The sequence below is a fragment of the Megascapheus bottae genome, chromosome 5 (assembly GCF_031878675.1).
Source record: "Megascapheus bottae isolate mThoBot1 chromosome 5, mThoBot2.hap1, whole genome shotgun sequence".
Classification (NCBI taxonomy): domain Eukaryota; kingdom Metazoa; phylum Chordata; class Mammalia; order Rodentia; family Geomyidae; genus Megascapheus; species Megascapheus bottae.
The window spans coordinates 75,468,105-75,488,069 of record NC_143513.1 but is presented as its reverse complement, the minus strand read 5'-3'; the positions used below and the strand labels follow the sequence as shown (position 1 = coordinate 75,488,069).

At 46.9% G+C, this 19,965-nt stretch overlaps 1 protein-coding gene across 4 annotated transcripts in view; it reads left to right on the top strand.

The window, feature by feature from the left end:
* Hipk2 (homeodomain interacting protein kinase 2) overlaps positions 1-19,965 on the top strand; it is a 177,655-nt gene that overhangs the window by 59,094 nt on the left and 98,596 nt on the right. For all 4 annotated transcript variants that reach the window (XM_090333402.1, XM_090333399.1, XM_090333401.1 and 1 more), the window contains exon 2: positions 4,615-5,698. In XM_090333402.1, coding sequence (XP_090189528.1) covers positions 4,615-5,698 — 1,084 coding nt within the window. The remainder of the gene's footprint in view (positions 1-4,614; positions 5,699-19,965) is intronic.

Below are 19,965 nucleotides of genomic sequence, written 5' to 3'. Positions count from 1 at the left end.
CTGCTGACCCTTGGCACCAGGATAAAGGTGGAGCTCAGAGAAGGGCTGAGGAATTTAAGCCAGAACTACCCTGAAGAGGGAGAGCTGGTCCAGTGAGGTGGAAACTGACTACCATGCCCCACACAGAAGCTAGCCTCTGCCTTGGTTACTGTTAATGGGTTTGTTTGTTTACTGAGAAGTCTCTCAGGTTGGCCTTGAACCCTTGATCCTCCTATTTCAGCCCTAAATCCAAATGCTGGGATTATAGATGTGTGTTACCATGCCTACCTGTCTGCTTTGGTTTTAAAATGTAGAATAGTATTGGCAGGTGTTTCTCTAATCTCCAAAGTCAGGCTAGATTCTGTACATATATATGACTGGTGATTGCTCTGTGGCTAGAAACCAAAGCACTACTGGATACATGGCTAGTTAGAGGGCTTCTTTGTCAGCAGTGCCCACTATGACCTTAGTATAATACTAAAACACAGGCAGTATGAAGTAAGAGCTGTAGCTCTTGCTGCCGGGAAACATGTTATGGAAACATGACCTAAACATGTGAGCAGACAACACACACAGTACACAATGTGCCCATCGATCATAGTGGTACTTACCTGTGATCCCAGCATTCTGGAGGCTGAGACCCAAGACGCTTTAGTTTAAGGCCAGCCTGAGCAACGTAGTGAGACCCTGTCTGAATATATATATACATATATATATTATATATAAATAAGAGATTATATAAAGCAGAAACACAATTCATGGTCAAGTGGCTGGTATTTATGCCAAGTGCCACGCAAACAGAGACGTAGGAGTGATCTCTGTGGATTGGAGCCATCTAATCCACAGAGTTGAAACTGGTGTTGAGATAGAGAGAGAGCATTCAGGGGGGCGTTGCACAGGGATGTGAAGAGTGGGAAGGAAGGTGTAGGGCATGAGGAGGAGTCTCATGAAAGCTGAGAGTTCTGGAAGCTTGGTCGTGGAAGCTGAAGGCTGCCAGGTAGATCCTGGATCAAAACATCAAAGTGTTGAGTCCTCATCTCTATCCCCTAGCTACTAAAGTCATTGAAAAAATTTGAACAAAAGAACAGAATGCTTAGAGATGTCTTATGAAGAGAAGGCTGGCAGCCAAATATAGGCAAATTATAGGGGAGAAGTACACCAGTGCTCCCGGTTTGCATGAGGGCCATTAGACATGGAAGTAGAAGCAAGAACAGAAATAGAGATATACAGGAGACGTTTTAAAGACAGGAGAAATTAAGACCTACTGTCTTCTTGTCTGTAAAACTAAAGAATCATCAAAAGTAAATCTAGCCAGGCATGGTGGTCCACACCTATATTCTGCAGGAGGTCAAGACAAGAGAATCGTGAGTTTGAGGCCAGCCCTGGCAGTTAATGAGCCCTGGCTCAAAAACAAGGTATAAATAAAAGGGTTGGGGGCTTGGCTCAAGCGGAAGAGTGCTTGTTTAGCAAGTGTGGATCTTTGGATTCAATCCCCAGTACTGAAAAGGGGAAGGGGGGAAAAGAGACATAATAAAGCCACAGTTTGAGAACCAAGAGACTAGAATATTTTATGCAGACAAGTTCATGCCTGCAAAGCAAACCATATCCAAAAAACAAACAACAGAAGCTGAGAGTATGGCTCAAGTGGTGGAGCACTAGGCAAGCACAAGGCCCTCATTCTAAGGCCCCAGTATCACCACATAATATATTGAGCAGAAGTGGATTGTTAATAGGTTAAAATATATACCTGTGTATCCATAAGTCTATTAGATATAAATAAATTCTGTAAGTTACAATTTTAAAAAAAAGAAGTAGTGTTAAGATGGATGGTAGGATGGCTAGGTGTATAGGAGAAGATAAGGAGCTCACTGATGTAACTGGGACAGAAATACATACATTAGTGGAATGGGGGAGCTGGGCCTGCAAGGAACTTACGGGCATCTTCTGTATGGTAATGACAGTTTAAGCCATTTGCACGAATGGTGCCTTCCAGAGAGAAGAGCCCAGATGCTGAAAATGACAGCATTTTCAAGAAGGAACCACCCAAATATATAATATGCTAGAGGTTCATGTGAAACCAGATAAGAGCAACAAGAAGGAAGCCGAGGTCAACAGTATCAGATATTGCAGCCCGCAAAGAAGAAGATGGGCTGAAAGAGGCCACTTGGCCTGGCAATTAGGAAGTCGTTTATATTCAAGAACATAGGCCTACAATGCATTAATATGTGAGGGAGATAGATTAGGAAGTACATGCTCAGGAGGTGGAGATCAGGAGAGGTTCAAGGTCAGCCTGAGAAAAATAATAGACACACCTATTTCAAAAAAATAAAATGGATTGTGGTAGTGCACCTCTATAATCCCAGCTATGTGTGGGATGTAAGAGGGAGGACTGTGGTCCAAGGCTTGCTTGGGCAAAAACATGAAACCTTATCTGGAAAATAACTAAAGCAAAAAAGGGCTGGGTACATAGCTGAAATGTGGGCCTGGGGTTACTCATAGAGCAAGTATGAGTGAGGCCCTAAGTTCAAATCCCAGTACCACCACCACAACCAAAAAAAATAAACCAAAGTAACATAAACCATTGATTTACAGATAAGAGGAAGGAAGAGGTGGGGGGAGAGGCAACTCCAGCTGTTACTGCTTGTTCTTTCCAAGCTCTGTGTTTATGCTTGCTATTACACATGGAGGTAGAAGGAAGAGATGAGAACATTAATTTATGTGGCTGACCCTGTTCAGTATCTATTAAGGACTTCAGTGCAGTTACCAGGGAGAACTTAAAAGTTGCAAGCAAAAAGAGCTGGGGTTGAGAGAAAATGGTAAAATATGGGTCGCAAGAACAGAGGGAAGGAGAGTGCATCTATCTTCTTATGAGACTGGGGAGACAAAGCAGAGAACAGAAGATGGGGGAAGATGCAAGAGTATTTGAAATGCAGGAGAGACTAGAAGAGGAAACAAAGGCTGACCTCGGGCTGCTGGGCAAAGTAGAATGTGGGTCATTTGCTGATAGAGTGAGGGCCAAGGTAGCATGGTGAAGAGGAAGACGTTAAATAACTATTCTTGTAGGGCTAGGGCTTCAGAGAGCCCAGATGCCGGAATGGCTAAGTACCAGTGGCACTTGACCATACACCACTCCCTTTGTGCTTCCATTTCTATTTACCAGTGGCAGCTAAGGAGATGGGTAAGCCATTATTTTTCCTTTCACCTTTAAGGATTTAGCCATTCTTGTCCTCTTCATTTCCTTAACAGGTTTCTATGAATTTTTGTTTCTTCGTCACAGTAATCATAAGGGGAACAGTTGTTCAAAAGGGTCTTAGTGATTTCTCAAGTTATCTAAATGACAGATGTGTTGGTATGATGTCATAGTACTTTCTAGAGAAATTTACTGACATTTAAATTTAACAAAAAAGAGTGAAAGACTCATGGACTGAACTATACTTTTCCTACTCCCCTACCCCCCGCCAAAAGATAATGTAAAGAAAACCATCAGACCACCAGGCCCTACAAGATTCAGTTAAAATGACCAATTAAGCTCACCTTCCCTGGGCGGAAACATGTGTCTCCTAACAGTGAACTTGACTGTGAGGGCTTGTTGACAAGGCTGAGCTGATTGCGTGGTGGTGATTGGTTTATGACAGTTACTGGGCCACTTATGTAGGTGTCAGTTTTAGTAGAATGCAGCTTGATGAGAATGGAGGAAGAATTTTTTCCTGTCACAGTACATTTTATAAGAAATAAATGAAGCTGGGCACTGGTAGCTCAGGCCTATAATCATAGCTACTCAGGAGGCTGCGATCTGAGGATCATGACTTGAAGCCAGCCAGGGCAGAAAAGTCTGTGAGACTCATCTCTAGTTAACCATGAAAAAGCTGGAAGTAGAGCTATGGCTTAAATGGTAGAATGCTAACCTTGAACAAAAAAGCTCAAGGACGGCCTCTAGGCCCTGAGTTCAAGCCCCAGAACTGGCATATAGAAAAGAAAAAGAAATGAAACCAGGTACTGGTGGCTCACACTGATAATCCTAGTTGCTCAGGAAATCAAGATCTAAAGATTGAGGTTCAAAGTCAGCCTGGGCAGAAAAGTCCATAAGATTCTTAGCTCTAATCCTCAGGAAAGAAAAAAAAAGCCAGAAGTGGGGTTGTGGCTCAAGTGTAGAGTGCCAGCCTTGATCAACAATGCCAAGTAAGAGGGCATATCTCTGAATTCAGGCTCCAAGAAGGAAGGGAGGAGAAAGGAAAGAGAAACAGAACAAGAGAAAGGAAGGCGGGGGAAGGAGAAAGGGAAAGAGGGAGGGAGGGAGGGAAGAAAGGAAGATGGAAGGATGGAGGGAAGAAGGAAGGCAGGGAGGGAAGGACAGACTCTGTTCCCTTTCTAGGTGTCCCTGGTTCTGCTTTATAAATCTCCTATCTTTACTGGTGAGGAGTGTGGGAAACCCTCAGTCCCACGGGCAGAGCATAGAGCGTGCTTCTGGGTGCCAGCAGTGCTCGTTTTCAAGCTTGTTTTGAAGTGGGAGGACAGTAATCTATCTGACTCAAGACACTGATCAAAATGAATGAGTGGGCCACTAAATGGATTTGTTGAGATTTTCTCATGCAAGAGTAACTCAGAAGGTGTGTTTTCCTGTCCCTATTCCTCCAGGTATGGCCTCACATGTGCAAGTTTTCTCCCCTCACACCCTTCAATCAAGTGCCTTCTGTAGTGTGAAGAAATTGAAAGTTGAGCCGAGTTCCAACTGGGACATGACTGGGTACGGCTCCCATAGCAAAGTGTATAGCCAGAGCAAGAACGTACCACCTTCTCAGCCAGCCTCCACAACCGTCAGCACCTCCTTGCCGATCCCAAACCCAAGCCTACCTTACGAGCAGACCATCATCTTCCCAGGAAGCACCGGGCACATAGTGGTAACATCAGCCAGTAGCACTTCTGTCACCGGGCAAGTCCTCGGCGGACCACATAACCTAATGCGTCGAAGCACTGTGAGCCTTCTTGATACCTACCAAAAATGTGGACTCAAGCGTAAGAGTGAGGAGATCGAGAACACAAGCAGCGTGCAGATCATCGAGGAGCACCCACCCATGATTCAGAACAATGCCAGTGGGGCCACTGTAGCCACTGCCACCACATCCACTGCCACCTCCAAAAATAGTGGCTCCAACAGTGAAGGTGATTATCAGCTGGTGCAGCATGAAGTGCTGTGCTCCATGACCAACACCTATGAGGTTCTAGAGTTCTTGGGCCGAGGGACATTCGGACAAGTGGTCAAGTGCTGGAAACGGGGCACCAATGAAATTGTGGCCATTAAGATCCTGAAGAACCACCCGTCCTATGCCCGGCAAGGACAGATTGAAGTAAGCATCCTGGCCCGGCTGAGCACAGAGAGCGCCGATGACTACAACTTCGTCCGGGCCTACGAGTGCTTCCAGCACAAGAATCACACGTGCCTGGTCTTTGAGATGCTGGAGCAGAACCTCTATGACTTTCTAAAGCAGAACAAGTTTAGCCCCTTGCCCCTTAAATATATTCGCCCAGTCCTCCAGCAGGTAGCCACCGCCCTGATGAAGCTCAAGAGCCTGGGTCTTATCCATGCTGACCTCAAACCAGAAAACATTATGCTGGTGGATCCCTCCCGACAACCATACAGAGTGAAGGTCATCGACTTTGGTTCGGCTAGTCACGTGTCCAAGGCTGTGTGCTCTACCTACTTGCAGTCCCGGTACTACAGGTAAGAATGTGCACTGGGCCAATCATGAGCCGCCAACCATGCAACTGTGGGATGCATGTGCCCAGTGGCACTCAGAGGCAGCGCACATTTGATCACAGGGGACTGGTGGGCATGTATAAGCATCTGCCACCCTCCACTGACCTTATCGATGTCACACATAAACATGAGAATTGGCAGTGTGATTCTTGGTGTAGATGTTCAGAGTTCAGAAGGATCTTTGGAAGCTGGATGAAATGCAGGGCAGGATGGAAGAGGTAGGTGCTTGTGGATGGAAAGGATGGAGACAGCTGACCGAGAAGAGGCTATATGTTAGTAATGAGTAAGACATCACAGATGACCTACATAGCCAGACAGGCTTCATGAGTAGTGGAAGATGTGGTTGAAAAGATAGGTTAGGACCGGGTTTGGGAATGTCTTCAATGCCAGACTAAGGATTGAAGCTGTAGTCTCCCTAAACCTGGAGCAGACCCTGGAAACATGACAGCAGAGGGTAAGAGGTTGAAAATGAGTTCTGAGAAGACCAATTTTCTATCCTTGCGGATGAAGGAAGGTAAAGACTGTAATCTAAGAGTCCTTGGCTCCTTCCTGTGGTGAGGAAACTTCAAGTCTGGATGAAGGATGGGCAAATTCTATCATCTTTTTCCTTACTATAAGGAAAAGGCTAAGGTGGGACTGGTTGCCTGGGGCAGGAGGATCCTACACCAGTCTCGTGGCCTTGTTGAAACCATTGGAGGCTGTGATGTAGCCTGCTGCAATGCACTGTGGGAACCTGTAGGGGAGGTACCTACTGAGGCATTGGTGGAGTTGGAAAGTAGAGGTCAGGCTTGGGAAATGGTGACAGGCTATGCTAAAGATGATGCTGAATAGTCCCACAATGATGGAGTTGTGAGAAGTGAAATGCAAACTCCCATGAAAAGGAAGCGCTGACCTACATCTCAAGGGGTTGACATATGGCAGTGCAACAGAGTCCCACCAGAGTCCCCCTCGCCCCGTGCAGTGGTAGATGTGCTTTCTCCAGCCTCCTTTAAGGCCCTGGAGGAAAGGCTGGACGATGGGCTAGCGCTGTGTCAACACAGCTGGCCTCTTACCCATTCTGAGGCAGCCCGTCTTGGCTCCTGTGGACTTGGCCTCACTACTTTCCTGGCTTGCTCCTGTTGCTGGTCCCAGCCCAGTTCACAGTTGTAAGTCTCCCTGCCTATGTGGCTCTGCTCCCCACCCTGCCCCTCAACCTGCCTGTCTCAGCCTTCTCCCAGCTTCTGTTTCCATCCTGACTCAGAGACCAGATCTCAAGGCTTGAACTTGCTGATCCTTCCCCTTCTCCAGTCCTTTAGCAGGGATTTCCTGCGGCATAGTAGCTCTTATCTAGCCTCTGAGATCCATCCTTCTCTAGAGATGGCTTTCTAGATGAATTCAGAAGCACACACCGCAGCTCCCCTCCTTAGGAGTCCCCATGGGCTCGCTCTGTGCTGGGGAGGGTGGATCTACTGCTGGTTTCTATTCTTTCCCCTCCCTGCCTAAATCTATGGTCTACTTCCTGTTCTGCTGGGCATGGCAGGAAGATGTGCCCCCAGAGCTGGAGACACCCAGGAAGGCAGGGTGAGGAGAGTCAAGGGTGAGCAGAGAAGGCTGGGTGGTAACCTGGCCCAGCTGGAGGGGCAGATATGGGACACAACAGTGTGTGTTCCTGCAGGAAAGTGCTCAGGCCTTCTTGAAAGCCAGCTCTACACGTCCACCATGCATCACCAGCAAACCCAGGGGTGGCCCAGGCTGGACTTCCTTTCCACTCACGGAAAACAGGAGGCTGCTGCTGTCACTTTCTATTTAGGCCTACAAATTCAGCAGCCAAAGGCTATTTCTTCCCAGATCTTGGCCTGGGTTTATCGTGAACTGCTGCCAAGTCAGGGGCCGCTCAGGGTTTTATTGTTTAGTTAACCTGAACTACTGGTCATGAACAGAAACCAGTCTCATTGACATTTGCTGGAAATTCAGCGTAGCAACTTCTGAAAATACTTTTAAAACTATTTAAGGATGAACAAATAGTATTAATGTACAGTATGATAAGAAAGAGAGAGAGAGACAGAAAGAGAGAGAGAAAGAGGGAGAGAGAGAGAACAGAAAAAAGGAAGCAAGGAAGGAAGGAAAATAAAACACACAGCAACACACTTAATGGGCAGTACATCCTTAGACCAAAACTTGATGAATCAAGGAAGTGGCTTTTGGGATTCTGAAACCCTTTCACATGCACCTTCTTGGGCCCGGCTGCCTCTTCTTGCTGTAGACTGCAATTGTACTTTGCTCTCAGGGAACCTTAGGCCAGGGTGTCTGGGGGTGGCAGTGGAGTTCTCTGTGAGAACTGGGACAGGTCTTGCCTTTCTGCAGGGACTCTGGAGATGTTGGGGGAGGGATTGCTGACATCTAGGGCCTCCCTCGTCACAACAGGTACCTTCACATCAGGCTCTTGTATTCCTATTACCCTTTGGGTGTGATAGCATTTCCTTTTTTAGGCCTTAAGTGGCTTTACCTAAAGTTCTGAGTAGAATGACCTCTTCCTCTCTATGTTTCCTAGGACTTTTAGCTCATGGCCAGACTGTGCTTCTGGCCAAGGGCACTATCTGCCTAGAATGAACTTCATTTCTAAATTGATCATCATGCACGTTCCCCACTCCCATATCCCGTCTGAGCCCTGGGGCTCATAGGAGCCTTTGAATACAATCTAGCCAGTCTCCTTTGCTCTGACTCTACAGGATGGCCAATTGTAGGCCACACTTACCACGCTGGTTTTCCTGATTGCTTCACTTCTTACAGGGGCAAAAAACTCTGGTTGTCTATTATTAAGGTCCTCATTCAAGAAAGAAGACATTTTCAGAATTCTTTGTACATTTGAGCTATCTGTGACAGAGATGTCCCCGTGGTCTGCAGGTCAGCTTCTAGAAGAACTTGTCAGATTGTCTTGCAGGGTCCCTTTCCCTCCAGAAATATTTGTATCGGGGCATGGCGTATTAGCTGCAGAGGACATCTCACTCTGAAAAGGATAGGCACTTCATGCATCTTTGGCATTTTAAGTAGTATTGTGTCAAAAGTTCTACAGCTGTTCCCACCTGCCAACTTGGTACCAGTATGCTATAAAGAGAGGTTCCTGTCCTCAGCTTCGGGGTGCTTGTAGAGTAGGTGGTGGCCTGAGAGCCGTTTGCTTGGCTGAGGTTTGGACTTTTGAGATGTGTATGTTTCAGGAAATGGGCTGCTTTTTCAGTTGTGGGTTGGTTGGGGGTTTTGGGTCTTGTTTGTTTTGTTTTATTTTTTGAGTCTGATTCAGGGACATTCCTTTCCAACTTGACTTTCAGCTTGAAGGTCACTTACATGGTAAGCAATCAGCTGCACTGGTTCTCAAGCTTTGTTGTACAGAGCATCACCTAGGGGCCTGTTAAGAACAGATTCCTGTCTCAGAACTGCTGTCCTTCCCCAGGGGAGTCCCTGCTGCCTGTCCAGACTCTTCCACCTACCACCCAGTGACTCACCCCAGGGGACTAGAGATGAGCAGGTGCAGCTGGCCTTGCAACCACTCTTTGAGAAACACTGCTGTGGGGGAGAAAGGGTTTTCCTCAGGTTTGTACCCAGAGGAATGGACTTCAGGTAATCCTGTGTACTTGTCTTTCCTCACCAAGGAAGTCCCAGCCGGGTTCTTATTTAGTTCTACATTTATACCATTTTTTTTCAGCAAGCAACAAATGGATGCTGGAATATTTTACTCTCAGCATGATTAACAAACTATAAACAAGACCAAATATTAAACTCAGGGGGAAAAAAACCATAAGCAAAAAAATTTACCATTCAGAGTAATCAGTGGTTAAAATGTATAGAATTTTGTTTCTGCTCTTGGCTTTCAAGCAGTCTTCTATGGACTTGAGACACTTAAGATCATTACTTGAAGCCGGGTGTGGTGGCTCACACCTGTAATCCTAGCTACTCAGGAGGCTGAGGTCTGAGGATCAAGGTTCAAAGTCAGCCTGGGCACAAAAGGACCTGAGACTTTTATCTCCAATTAATCACTAGAAATGGGGCTGTGACTCAAGTGTAGGATGGTAGCCTTGAACTGAAGACCTCAGGGACAGCGCTCAGGACAAGTTCAAGCCCCATGATTCACCAAAAACAAACAAACAACAAAAAAAAAAACATTACTTGAATCCATGGTGGTTCCAGCTGTGGTCAAGGGACTGTTTTCATTCCTGCATGTTGACCAGTGCCTTCCTTGATTTCCCATCAGTGGAGATCAAGGTATATTCCAAAACACCATGCTATAGATATGCGGAAGTATAAACTACTTGAATAAGCAGGATGGCTTTATAAAGCCACAAACAGAAGTGACTGGCTGGCAGTGTATTTGATTGAAAAGAGGAGCTCTGGAAGCAATCACATTGTAGGTATTTGCCTTTTAACTTGTCTGTGACTAATAGAAACTTCAGAAGGAAGACCATGGGTGATTATTTATATTGGAGGATAGCAAGTAGAAAATCTCCAACTCCCTGACAGTCTCATTTGCCCAGTTATACTTATGTGAAAATTTGTAGGGTCCTAGCCTCACTTGTGTGAAGCAATAATTATCTGGGTTGGTAGGCATGCCTCAAATTTCCCTCCTCTCTGAGACCTTCAACTATGTATGAAATACTTTGAAACTTATTTTTTTCAATAGTTACTAATCTGTTTGTAATCTGATAATAGTTTGTATGAAATATCTGAAGATTTGAAGTGGAAAGCTCTACATATATTTCAGTAGAACTCTATCCAGATGCTACACTTCACACACACACACACACACACACACACACACACACACACTCAAACACATGGAAAGATGTGGATGACCACATATCGCCTCAGACCATGCTAGTCTACCAGGCCCTGAAGATTGAAGACTCTGGTAGAGAAGTGGTGTCAGTGCCCTGGAAACTTGGCTCTCTTTTCTGCTTTCTGCAGAGCTGCCAAGACTGGTCTCTAACCCAAGGTATGGGAGTGGGAACTACGCCTGAGCTCAGAGCATAGACCCATTGTTTTCAGAGTGGATTCCCCAGCATCACCCACAGTCCTTGTTAGAAATGGAGATCCTTGGCAGTCTCACCAGTGGCTCCACTTCTGTAATCCTAGCAGTTAAGGATCTTGACAATTGTGGTTCAGAAATAGCCTGAGCAAGCAAGTTTATGAGACTCTTTTCTCCAGTTAACTACCAGAAAGCTGGAAGTAGAGCTGTGGCTCAGTAGGTAGAGTGCTTGCTTTGAGCAAAAAAGCTAAGGGACAGTGTGCCCAGGCCTTGAGTTTAAACCCCAATACCAACACTAGAGAAGAGAGAAAGAGAAGCAAGGGGAGGCAGGGAGGGCAGGAGAGAGAAGAAAGGAAGAAAGATCCTGCCTTGCCAAACCAGCCCACTGAGCAGGTGGAAACAGACACTGGACAAGCTTCCCTGCGATGCTTTTCTTCTTAAAACCACTCTGTAGGGGTGTGATTGACATATGGAAAGCTGTTTTGCTTAACACCCACAGCTTGTCAAGTGTTTAGGCCCAGATACACTTCTGAAACCAGCACCATCTCTGTGACATGCATTTCCATTCACCTCCAGTTTCCTCCCACCTCTTTGTCACTATTATCATCATCCTTGGGGACCTTGTTCTAGGTGGCTTGGGCTCCAGAGCTTCATCTCACAGAGGGCCCACTGTGGGCCCCATCAAGATTAAGAAAACAGGATCACTGAAACCAACATAGCCTTGAGCTATTGCTCTTCCTCTGGGCAGTTACGAGGAGCCATCATTAGATGACTTGTAGTCAAACTCCTGAGCCCCAGTGGCTATAACAGTACAAATGTGGCTCATGAGTGTGGTGGGGGAGGCCCCATGGCCTTTGCCCATGACCTGACAGGGAGTGCTGATTCAAAGGAGAATATTTGGAATGGAATGGGGGATATGATATTGGAACTATGGAGCCAGGCCAGGGTGCAGGTAGTCCATGTAGGAGAAAATCCAGGAAGCAGGAGTAGCAGCTAGAGAAGTGCCATTCTAGGAGCTGCTGGAGGCCGTGGGGCCTCCATTCCTGCTCTCAAGAGTGTGGAAGGGTTCTAAAACTGAAGACAGAAAAAGCAGGAGCCTAAGGCTCTGCTCCCTGGGGTGAGGGTTGCCTTAGAAGGTAACTCACCTGTACCTTGAGGGCAGAGTTTATGCAAAGACTGAGTGGACTTCAGTAATTTCAAAGTGGAGCTGATTCAGAAGTCCAAGCCAGTCAGAGCACAGCAGCGAGGCCAGTCGGCAAATGTGGCCGGCAAATGTGAGCCACAGTGCTGTGCTGGAGCCATTGGTCTCTGTTCTCCCATTTGATTATGTATGTGGCATTTGGAAGCAGAAAGGGAATGAAGGGAAAGTGCCTTTATAAGCACATTTGAGCACTGTAGGCTAGGAATGCAGAGTTGAGCTCTACACTTTGTTTTGGAGGCAGTGGGGACCTGAAGCATCCACTACAGCTGGCTAGCTCCCACCAGGGTGGGTGTGTCTGCACTGAGATGAATGCAGAGGTGCCTGAGGAGGGAGGAGATGTGCCTGAGGGTAGAGAAACACACGGGCAGGTGAAGGTCTGTCGCTCTGCTTCTACCTTTTCCCCTTTCATGTCTAATGTGTCATAACTGCCATTCCCCAAGGTTCACATGTGGAAGGAGCGAATGACTAACCAAATGAATGAATGAGTGAATGAATGGTATCTGCTGTCACATACAGAAACTCTTGCATGCCTGGTTTCTTGTCATCCCTCAAGTCCTTTTACTGTTCTTCAAGTCTCAAGCCCATTTGGTATCTCTGAGCATCGGATCATAGATGAGCACATCTCACCAAAGCCTGACATTTTTAGTTTAAACCTAAAGACATAAGCTCAACATCTAACAGACCAGGTTCCCTGAAGTCTATTCTAGCCATGAAGAAAGTTGGAATAACTGTGCCATGGCCAAGCAAGCAAGCAAGGCCTAAGTGTACCACTGTGGTGAGTTGAAGATGGTATTCCACTTGGGCTCATAACCTCCCCCTTGCCCTGCTGGTTTTGAAGCTTTATGGATACCTGCAGTACTTCCTGGGACCTTGTCTTCACCCTGAGAAGTAGAGGAACAGGCCTTCGTGGCGAGAATGAAGCTCATCCTCGGCTGCTTGGCACGCCTGCTTCTAGTAGGCGGTCAGTAATACTACTGCTGTTATTCCCCATGCTGTTATTTTTACCATCATGATGATAGGGAGCACACAGACCTGGGGTGGATTCCAGATCTGCTGTTTTCTAGTTGGCATTCCCAAGCCTAGTGACTGTCAGGGTCATTGTTCATTTCTAAGAGCAGTTTGTGAGCTTGTCATAAGGACTGAATGAGACAACTGTATACCCGTGACTTCTTCCTCCCCTCCTCCCCACCTGGCACCCAGAGAGCTTCGTCACGACAGCACTGGCTTGCCCAGGTCCCCTGCCTTTTTCATGGCATGTATATGTTTGATCTGCCATTTCCATGTGCTATTTACAGCCCTGCACCCTACACTGCCAAATTTCCTAGCGTTTTTCCATCATTTCCCTTCCCTCTCCATGGACACATAGAGGCCAGGCACAGCAGTGGACCACCACAGGAGGTCGTGAAGAGTGAGGGTGCAGAGCAGCAGTGTGGTTTTCCTCCATGCCAGGAAGGCACAAAGTCCAGTGCAACCAGAAGTGGGTGGCTTATGAAACATGTGAGAGGGAGGGGGCGCAACTTGTTTGGTGGGACAGGATGGCAGGCGCACCATTCCTGGTTTGAGAATGCCACATATGGTTGTGCTACTGCTGCTCTCCCCACAGTGACTGCAGATATCCTAAGGTCTGTGACTAGGTGTAGAGGCTAGAGAGTGACAGAAAGTTAAACAGAGACATCTGGGGACACTAGATTGCATTTGACATCAGGTGGTACCTCCAGCCCCCTCCGCCCTCGACTCTACCACAGCTATCAGATACCTTCAGTGTCAGAAAGCCAAGACCAGAATGCTTCCTTGTCCAGAGACTTCCACTTCCTTAAAGACAGCAGTGTGTGTGTGGGAGGGAGACATGTGTTCTGACATGTTGGAGACATGGCTGTTTGTGTTCAAAGTCCTGTGTGCATTGGCATGTGGGGTGTGTTACTCTGTGTATGCGCGCGTGTGTGTGTGTGTGTGTGTGTGTGTGTGTGTGTGTGTGTGTGTATGACATGTTGGTCTGTTGATCCTCATTCGTGTGACTGGAGAGAAATTTCCTCCAGCCTTACTTACATAGATGTTGGCAATGAAAACAAAAGTTCTCAGGCCAGAACACAAGCGATAGCTGGTACTATTTGTTTTTAGCCACTGACCTCCAGTGAAGGGTTTCTAGCCCTCTTCCTCTTGTAAATTGGAACATATATTGGCAAAGAAAAAGGCACCAAGTGTGAACCCCCAGAGCATAAATAGAGCTGGCATCCAAGTCAGATGATGTTCACAACCATGCACACTCGGAGTGGGGTTAATTGTGACTAGACTATATGTGGGCTAAGGCTCAACAAGGCAGCATTGTACTTTAAATTGTCTTAAAATGTTCATCTTAAAAGCATTGTCCCCCCACAGACCTCTAAACAAACAGTTGATAACTTTAAACTGAAAGCCCTATGGTGCCTAGTTTCTCTTCCTGTTTTTGTTTTGTCCTGCTGTGTTTGGATAAATGATGTCTTATTCTTCCTGTCACAGGAGGGTCAGGAGGGAAGGGGACAGTCATATCTGGAAATGGCCGGGTGGGGGCACCTACAAAAACAATTCTGAAATAAACAGCCTTGATGACGGAAGCACCGATCAGCAGGCAGCTTCTCAATTCAATGTGTTGCTCTGTGTGTCGGTCATGGGCCTGTCCTCTCAGAGTAAGGGACAGAAAAGTGACAAACTTAGACCTGAAATGCCGAGGCTTAGGAAGTCTGGAAAGGAGGTCAAGGATGACTAGAATGGTCACCCAGCCTCCTTGTGCTGGGGCTCTTGTCATGATACCCAGTATTTGGCAACATGGTTGTCCTCGTAATAGCATTCCCCAAACCAGATTTCCCCTGTCACGGACATGTGTCTAGTCTGAGCACATTTGCTTCCTGACCCTAAGGGGGAACTCGTAAGAGTTGTATAGAGAAGAAGAGCTTTTGCTTTCCAGAAGTGTGCCTGCTGGTTGTGGTGGCCTTGTTCAGGTTCAGTGGTGGCCTCATAGGATTACATATCCCGGCAGGACTGGGGCCTCAGGCTGTGAGCTTGGAGCTGGACTCTTTCATGTCCTCCACTTCCATGGGAGGAGATGAACACGTAATACCGAGCAGCCAGGTTAAGACCCCAGTCTCTGTGTGTTTGCTGAACAGAGATCTTGTCCATACCACCAGGTCCGCTGTGCCACTCACACCACTACATGGTGCCACCTGGGCAGGGATGGGATCATACCTTCCCACTCCCATTTTCCTTGTCTTTCTGGGAGCCTCACCTGGAGCTTGCTCCTGACTGGTCTGCAGGTCCCTCAGCTTCCACTCCAGTTCTCACCTCCAGATCTCTAGCTGGATTCCAATTCTGTCTGTCCCCACTTGTCCTGCGTGCCTCCATGCACTAACTATGCTCTAGACAGATGGCTACTGTCCTCAACCCCAGCTTGCCTTATATGCCTTGGCAGAAGAGACATTTAGACCCACCAGGGGACCAAGGATGATTGTGCCCACAAGTGTTACAGTGCTTGTAAATGGCTTGCCACAAATTGCCTTAGTCTAGGAAATGGAGTTGTAGGCAGAGACCTAGGGCACGGCATCACACCAGCTTGTGATTTCAGCTTCATGTCCCTACATCTCTAACCTACCACCTCCACATCTCACTGGATCACTGGTTCCTGATTCTCCCAGAGTAGTCTAAGTGGACACAGCATGGGAGATGCGCCCAGCAGACTTAGATGATGAGGAACACGGGGAGGAGAAATATCAGCTCCCACAGAACATCGCTGGGTAATTGCTCTACTCTCATTGAAGGCCCTGCAAGAACTGTCTCATGTGCCTCTCACTTAGGGTTGTACAGGTCCAAATTAGGTGGCTGTTGGTGCTGACAGAGCAGTAACATTGAAGGTAGATTTTCACTGAGAAATGGGGTGTTTTGGGTCTCAGCCTTTCTAGTTTCCAGTTTGTGCCTGGCCTTCGCACCTCTACCTCATTGCTTTGCTTTATAAGCCTTACTCAGCAAGTGATTTACTATGGGCAGGGCTCTCTACTCATGGGGGGCACTAAGAAACCTGGCTGGGGTAAGGTGTGTGTGGTATCTCTGCCACACCCCAAGAGCTCGAGTACCAGGCAGGCCCACCTCAAACAAGCCCAAGTCCTGAGCCAGCTGAATCACTCTCCTGTCTGACCAGAGGGAAATTTCTGTCAAGAGTCTCAGGAAAGAAATGAGAACAGAAGTCTGGCCTGGATAGGAAAGTCACCGCTATGTTGCAGGCTTCAGGGAATCAATGCGTAAGTCCCCACAGGAAGTAGCTAGCCACTAAGTCTGGCTCTCAGAAGCCTCTCCGAACTTAGCATCATTGTGTTGACTAGGCCTCTGGTTATGGCAGTGACTCAAATTGTCCCAGTGTTTCCAGGAATCAGGCTTTGTGACCATCTCTACAGACGATTTCTGCCTTCTACAGGAAGCAAGAGTGGCAGGGGGTCCCTAGCCACAGGGTGCCAAGCAGGAACAGGACAGCTCTGAATCTTTGGAGACAAGTCTGTACTCACAGCCCAAAGAATGCATTTAAGTAGTCTTGCCCTCACCCTTCTCTCCCCAGCCCCCACCCCAGCGGCCTGCCCTCTAAAGAATGCCATGCAGTATTTGTTTTCCCATCACGTTGGATAGCACATGCTTCATCTGCACGGACATTGTATGAATCTGAGATTATTGCTCAGTTCTGTCTGCAGCCACAAAGATGCCTTTGACTCTCCTGGACAGGATAGTGCACGCACACGTGTACATGCAGACAGCTGAAATTCACAAGTCAGTGCTATGAGACAGACAGGCGGGGTGTACAGCCGCAGTGAGCCTGTGTGTGTTCTCAGCATGCCTGTACACACTCCAATGTGCACCAACTGAGGCAGCCTTGCCCTAGAGCCTCCTTCTAAGAACCCAGACAGAGTGAACTCAGGTGGCTGCCCTCACAGGCAAACAGCAGCCATCGGATAAGAGTGATCCGTGAATGGTGCTGTGGGGTGCAGTGGTGGGAAAGGAGCCCTGTGTCTGGCTCACCCTCTGCAGCCAGTGGCCCTTGGCCCTCTCTGCTTTCCAATGGCAGGTGAGGCGAAGGTGCTCTTGCCAATGCACTCTTCCATACGTTCACTTCTTGCTGTGCTGGAAGATGCAAGGAGACGTGTGGCCCAAATGTGGCTATGGTCCCCAGAGGAAGCAGGGAAAGACTACATATTCATCTCACTCCATTCCATCTGGCAAGCAAGATGCACCACACTTAATACTTTCAATTTTGCTTGCACAGCATGAGAATTGCAGGGTTTGTTTTGCCACTGAAATTGAACATTTCTGAAAAGACATGACAACATTACCTTTCCTGGCAGGTAGGAGGGAGTTCTTATGCAGGAGACTTGTTCCCTGCAGCCCTGAGGAAACAAGAAACGTGTTCTGGTGAGGGAGATGGCGGGTCCCACTCCTCATTGCCTCCCTCTCTGGGTTCTTGGTGTCCATGCTGCAGGTATGATCAGCAGGCAGCCAGTCCCCTGAAGAAATAGGCCATGGGTCTCTCCTGTGGTCTCTAGAGCTCCTCTTTGGTTCCTGTGTTTCTTATTTATTATATCTACCTTTCTAGATCTTGCTCAATTCTCTGTCTTCCTTCAGCCACTCTGCCCTCCCTGTATCTCTTCTTCTCTAGAAATTCTTTTTGTGTTTAACACTTGTTTAGAAGCCTCTTTGCACGTGCTAGAATTTGCTAATGGCATCCTGTTTGGGGCAGCTACATGGATTTTAGCAACCTGGGTGTCTGTTCTGTTGAGATGAACTATTCTCTGTCAGAGAACAGAGATTTCACAAGCTCCAGTAAAAGAAAGTTCTCAGATACTCTAAGCTTTTCAGGGACTGCAAAGGTCAGCATCAATGAAAGTCATTTCTGGGTTTTGTTTTGTTTTGTTTTTCACAAATTATGCTTAAAATAACTTATTTCAGGAACCCACATCCATCGCTGGTGGGAATATAAAATGGCACAGCTGCTGTGGAGAACAGCTTGGCAGTTCCTCAAAAAGTTAAACATAGAGTTATCATGTGATTCCCCCAAATCCCATTCCTAGGTACATATCTCAAAGGACCAGCATGCTCAGACGCAAAACACGTGCACATGTGTGTTCCTTTCCACAGCAACACTGTTCACAGTAGCCCGGAGGCGGATGGGCCCCAGTGTCTATCCCAGGGTGGCTTGTAAACAAATGAATGAGAAATCTAAACAACAGAATTTTATTTGTCTCCAAACAGAAATGATATACTGACATGTGCTACAACATGGATATATGTCCAAAAGTTCATGTTAGAGGAAAGCCAGACACAGAAGGTCACATATTCCAGAAGTCTCTGTATATGGCATATCCAGAATAGGTGAAATCGGAGAGACAAGTCGCATGCTGGTATTTCACCAGGGTAGGAAGGAGGAGGAGGGGAGGATAACTGCTCCACGCGGAGAGCAGGGGTGCTTACAAGTGATGAAAGCATTTTGGAACCAGAGGTGTTGCATGCCACTGGGGATATCCTAAAACCACTGAGTTGTTCCCTCTTAAAATTTCTAATTTCATAGCATGTGAATTTCAATTCCATAAATATATTTTGTGTATGTGCCTTTTCTGGGCCTTGAACTCAGAACCTAGGCAGTGTCAGTTTTTTCGGTAGTTTATTGAAGGTAAGAGTCTCACGGACCTTTCCTGCCTGGACTGACGGAACTGCAATCCTCAGATCTCAGCTTCCTGAGTGGTTGCATGAACATCCTCACAAAAGCAGGTTTTTGGAGACAATTTATTTTGTCTTTCTGATGCTGGGCTCAGACAAGGCAGTTCACATTCTGGCTTTTTCTTGACTTGGAGAGCAAAGGCACAGCTCTGCCCTGGCTCTCTTCCTGTTCCTGGTCACCCCAGAGTGCAAAAACAGACGCTGGTACTACCCAAGGAACAGACATCACCTGAGGAGCGGGTACAGGCGCTCAGCCAGGCAGGCGTTCCCAGAGCCAGCCAGCTGACTCCATGTCATGTACTGTGCTTTAGGACAGCTGATCCCGAGAGGGAAAAAGGATTTTGTTTATGATATTTTAGGATCCCTAAAGTATATGTCTAGTTGTTTGGGGAGTTGGCAAGCCTAAAATAAAATTTAGCTCTGCAGTTTACTTAACCCTCCTGTACCTCAGCCTTCTGATCCCTGCACTAGGCATAATAACAGTCTTATGAAAGTTTGAGGATTAAAAGAAATCCATGTTTTTCAGTGCTTAGCCTCTACAAGCGCACTGAGCCACCAGGCTCTCTGAGGGGAGAATGTATAGCCTACAAGGATGCACACACTCCCCTTGGTTCCTCTTGAATCTTCCTCTTGCCCTTCCACCCTCCTTCCATTTGTGGTCCCTTCTTTGAGCTGGAGTTCAGAGGTCATGCTCTGGATTCTCTTTGTTCTGCATCAGCTACCTTTCCTATCAGAAAAGACTTATTTTCCTCTTCCTACTCCTGTATGGTCATATAGATAACTATTTCACTCTCTTGGGTGAGAGAAAGAAATAGGACTGTCAGCATTTGCTTATTTACACACTTGCTTTCCCCCCACTATCAACAAGTCACCTGAAGTTCAGTATTTATTCATCATGGCTGTAGACGCCTCTGGGGCCACCATCCTCCCCTCCATTAGCTTGTACCTGCTGTGCCTCAGCCGGTCTCCCAGATTCCACATTCAGAATTGGTGTTGCTCTTCCCCAATTCCCGACATGTTAGTACTTTTTTTTTTTACCCCAATAACATTTCTTGGACACTTGCTATAAGTCAGACTGTGTGCCACACTGTATCAGAATTGAGGTCTTCCCTCAAGGAGAATCCAGCAAAGAAAATTACACCGAAACACTGTTGAATGGTATTACTTGAGACAAGATTTCATTTAACTCAGTCACTGTACATTTTATTCTCCAGTCACGCCTCTTCCATAATTGTGGGTAATTTGCCTAGACTGTCTTTTGCAGGGTGAATTTTGTGACTATAAATCTCCTGTCCCTGTGTTTTTCTCGAG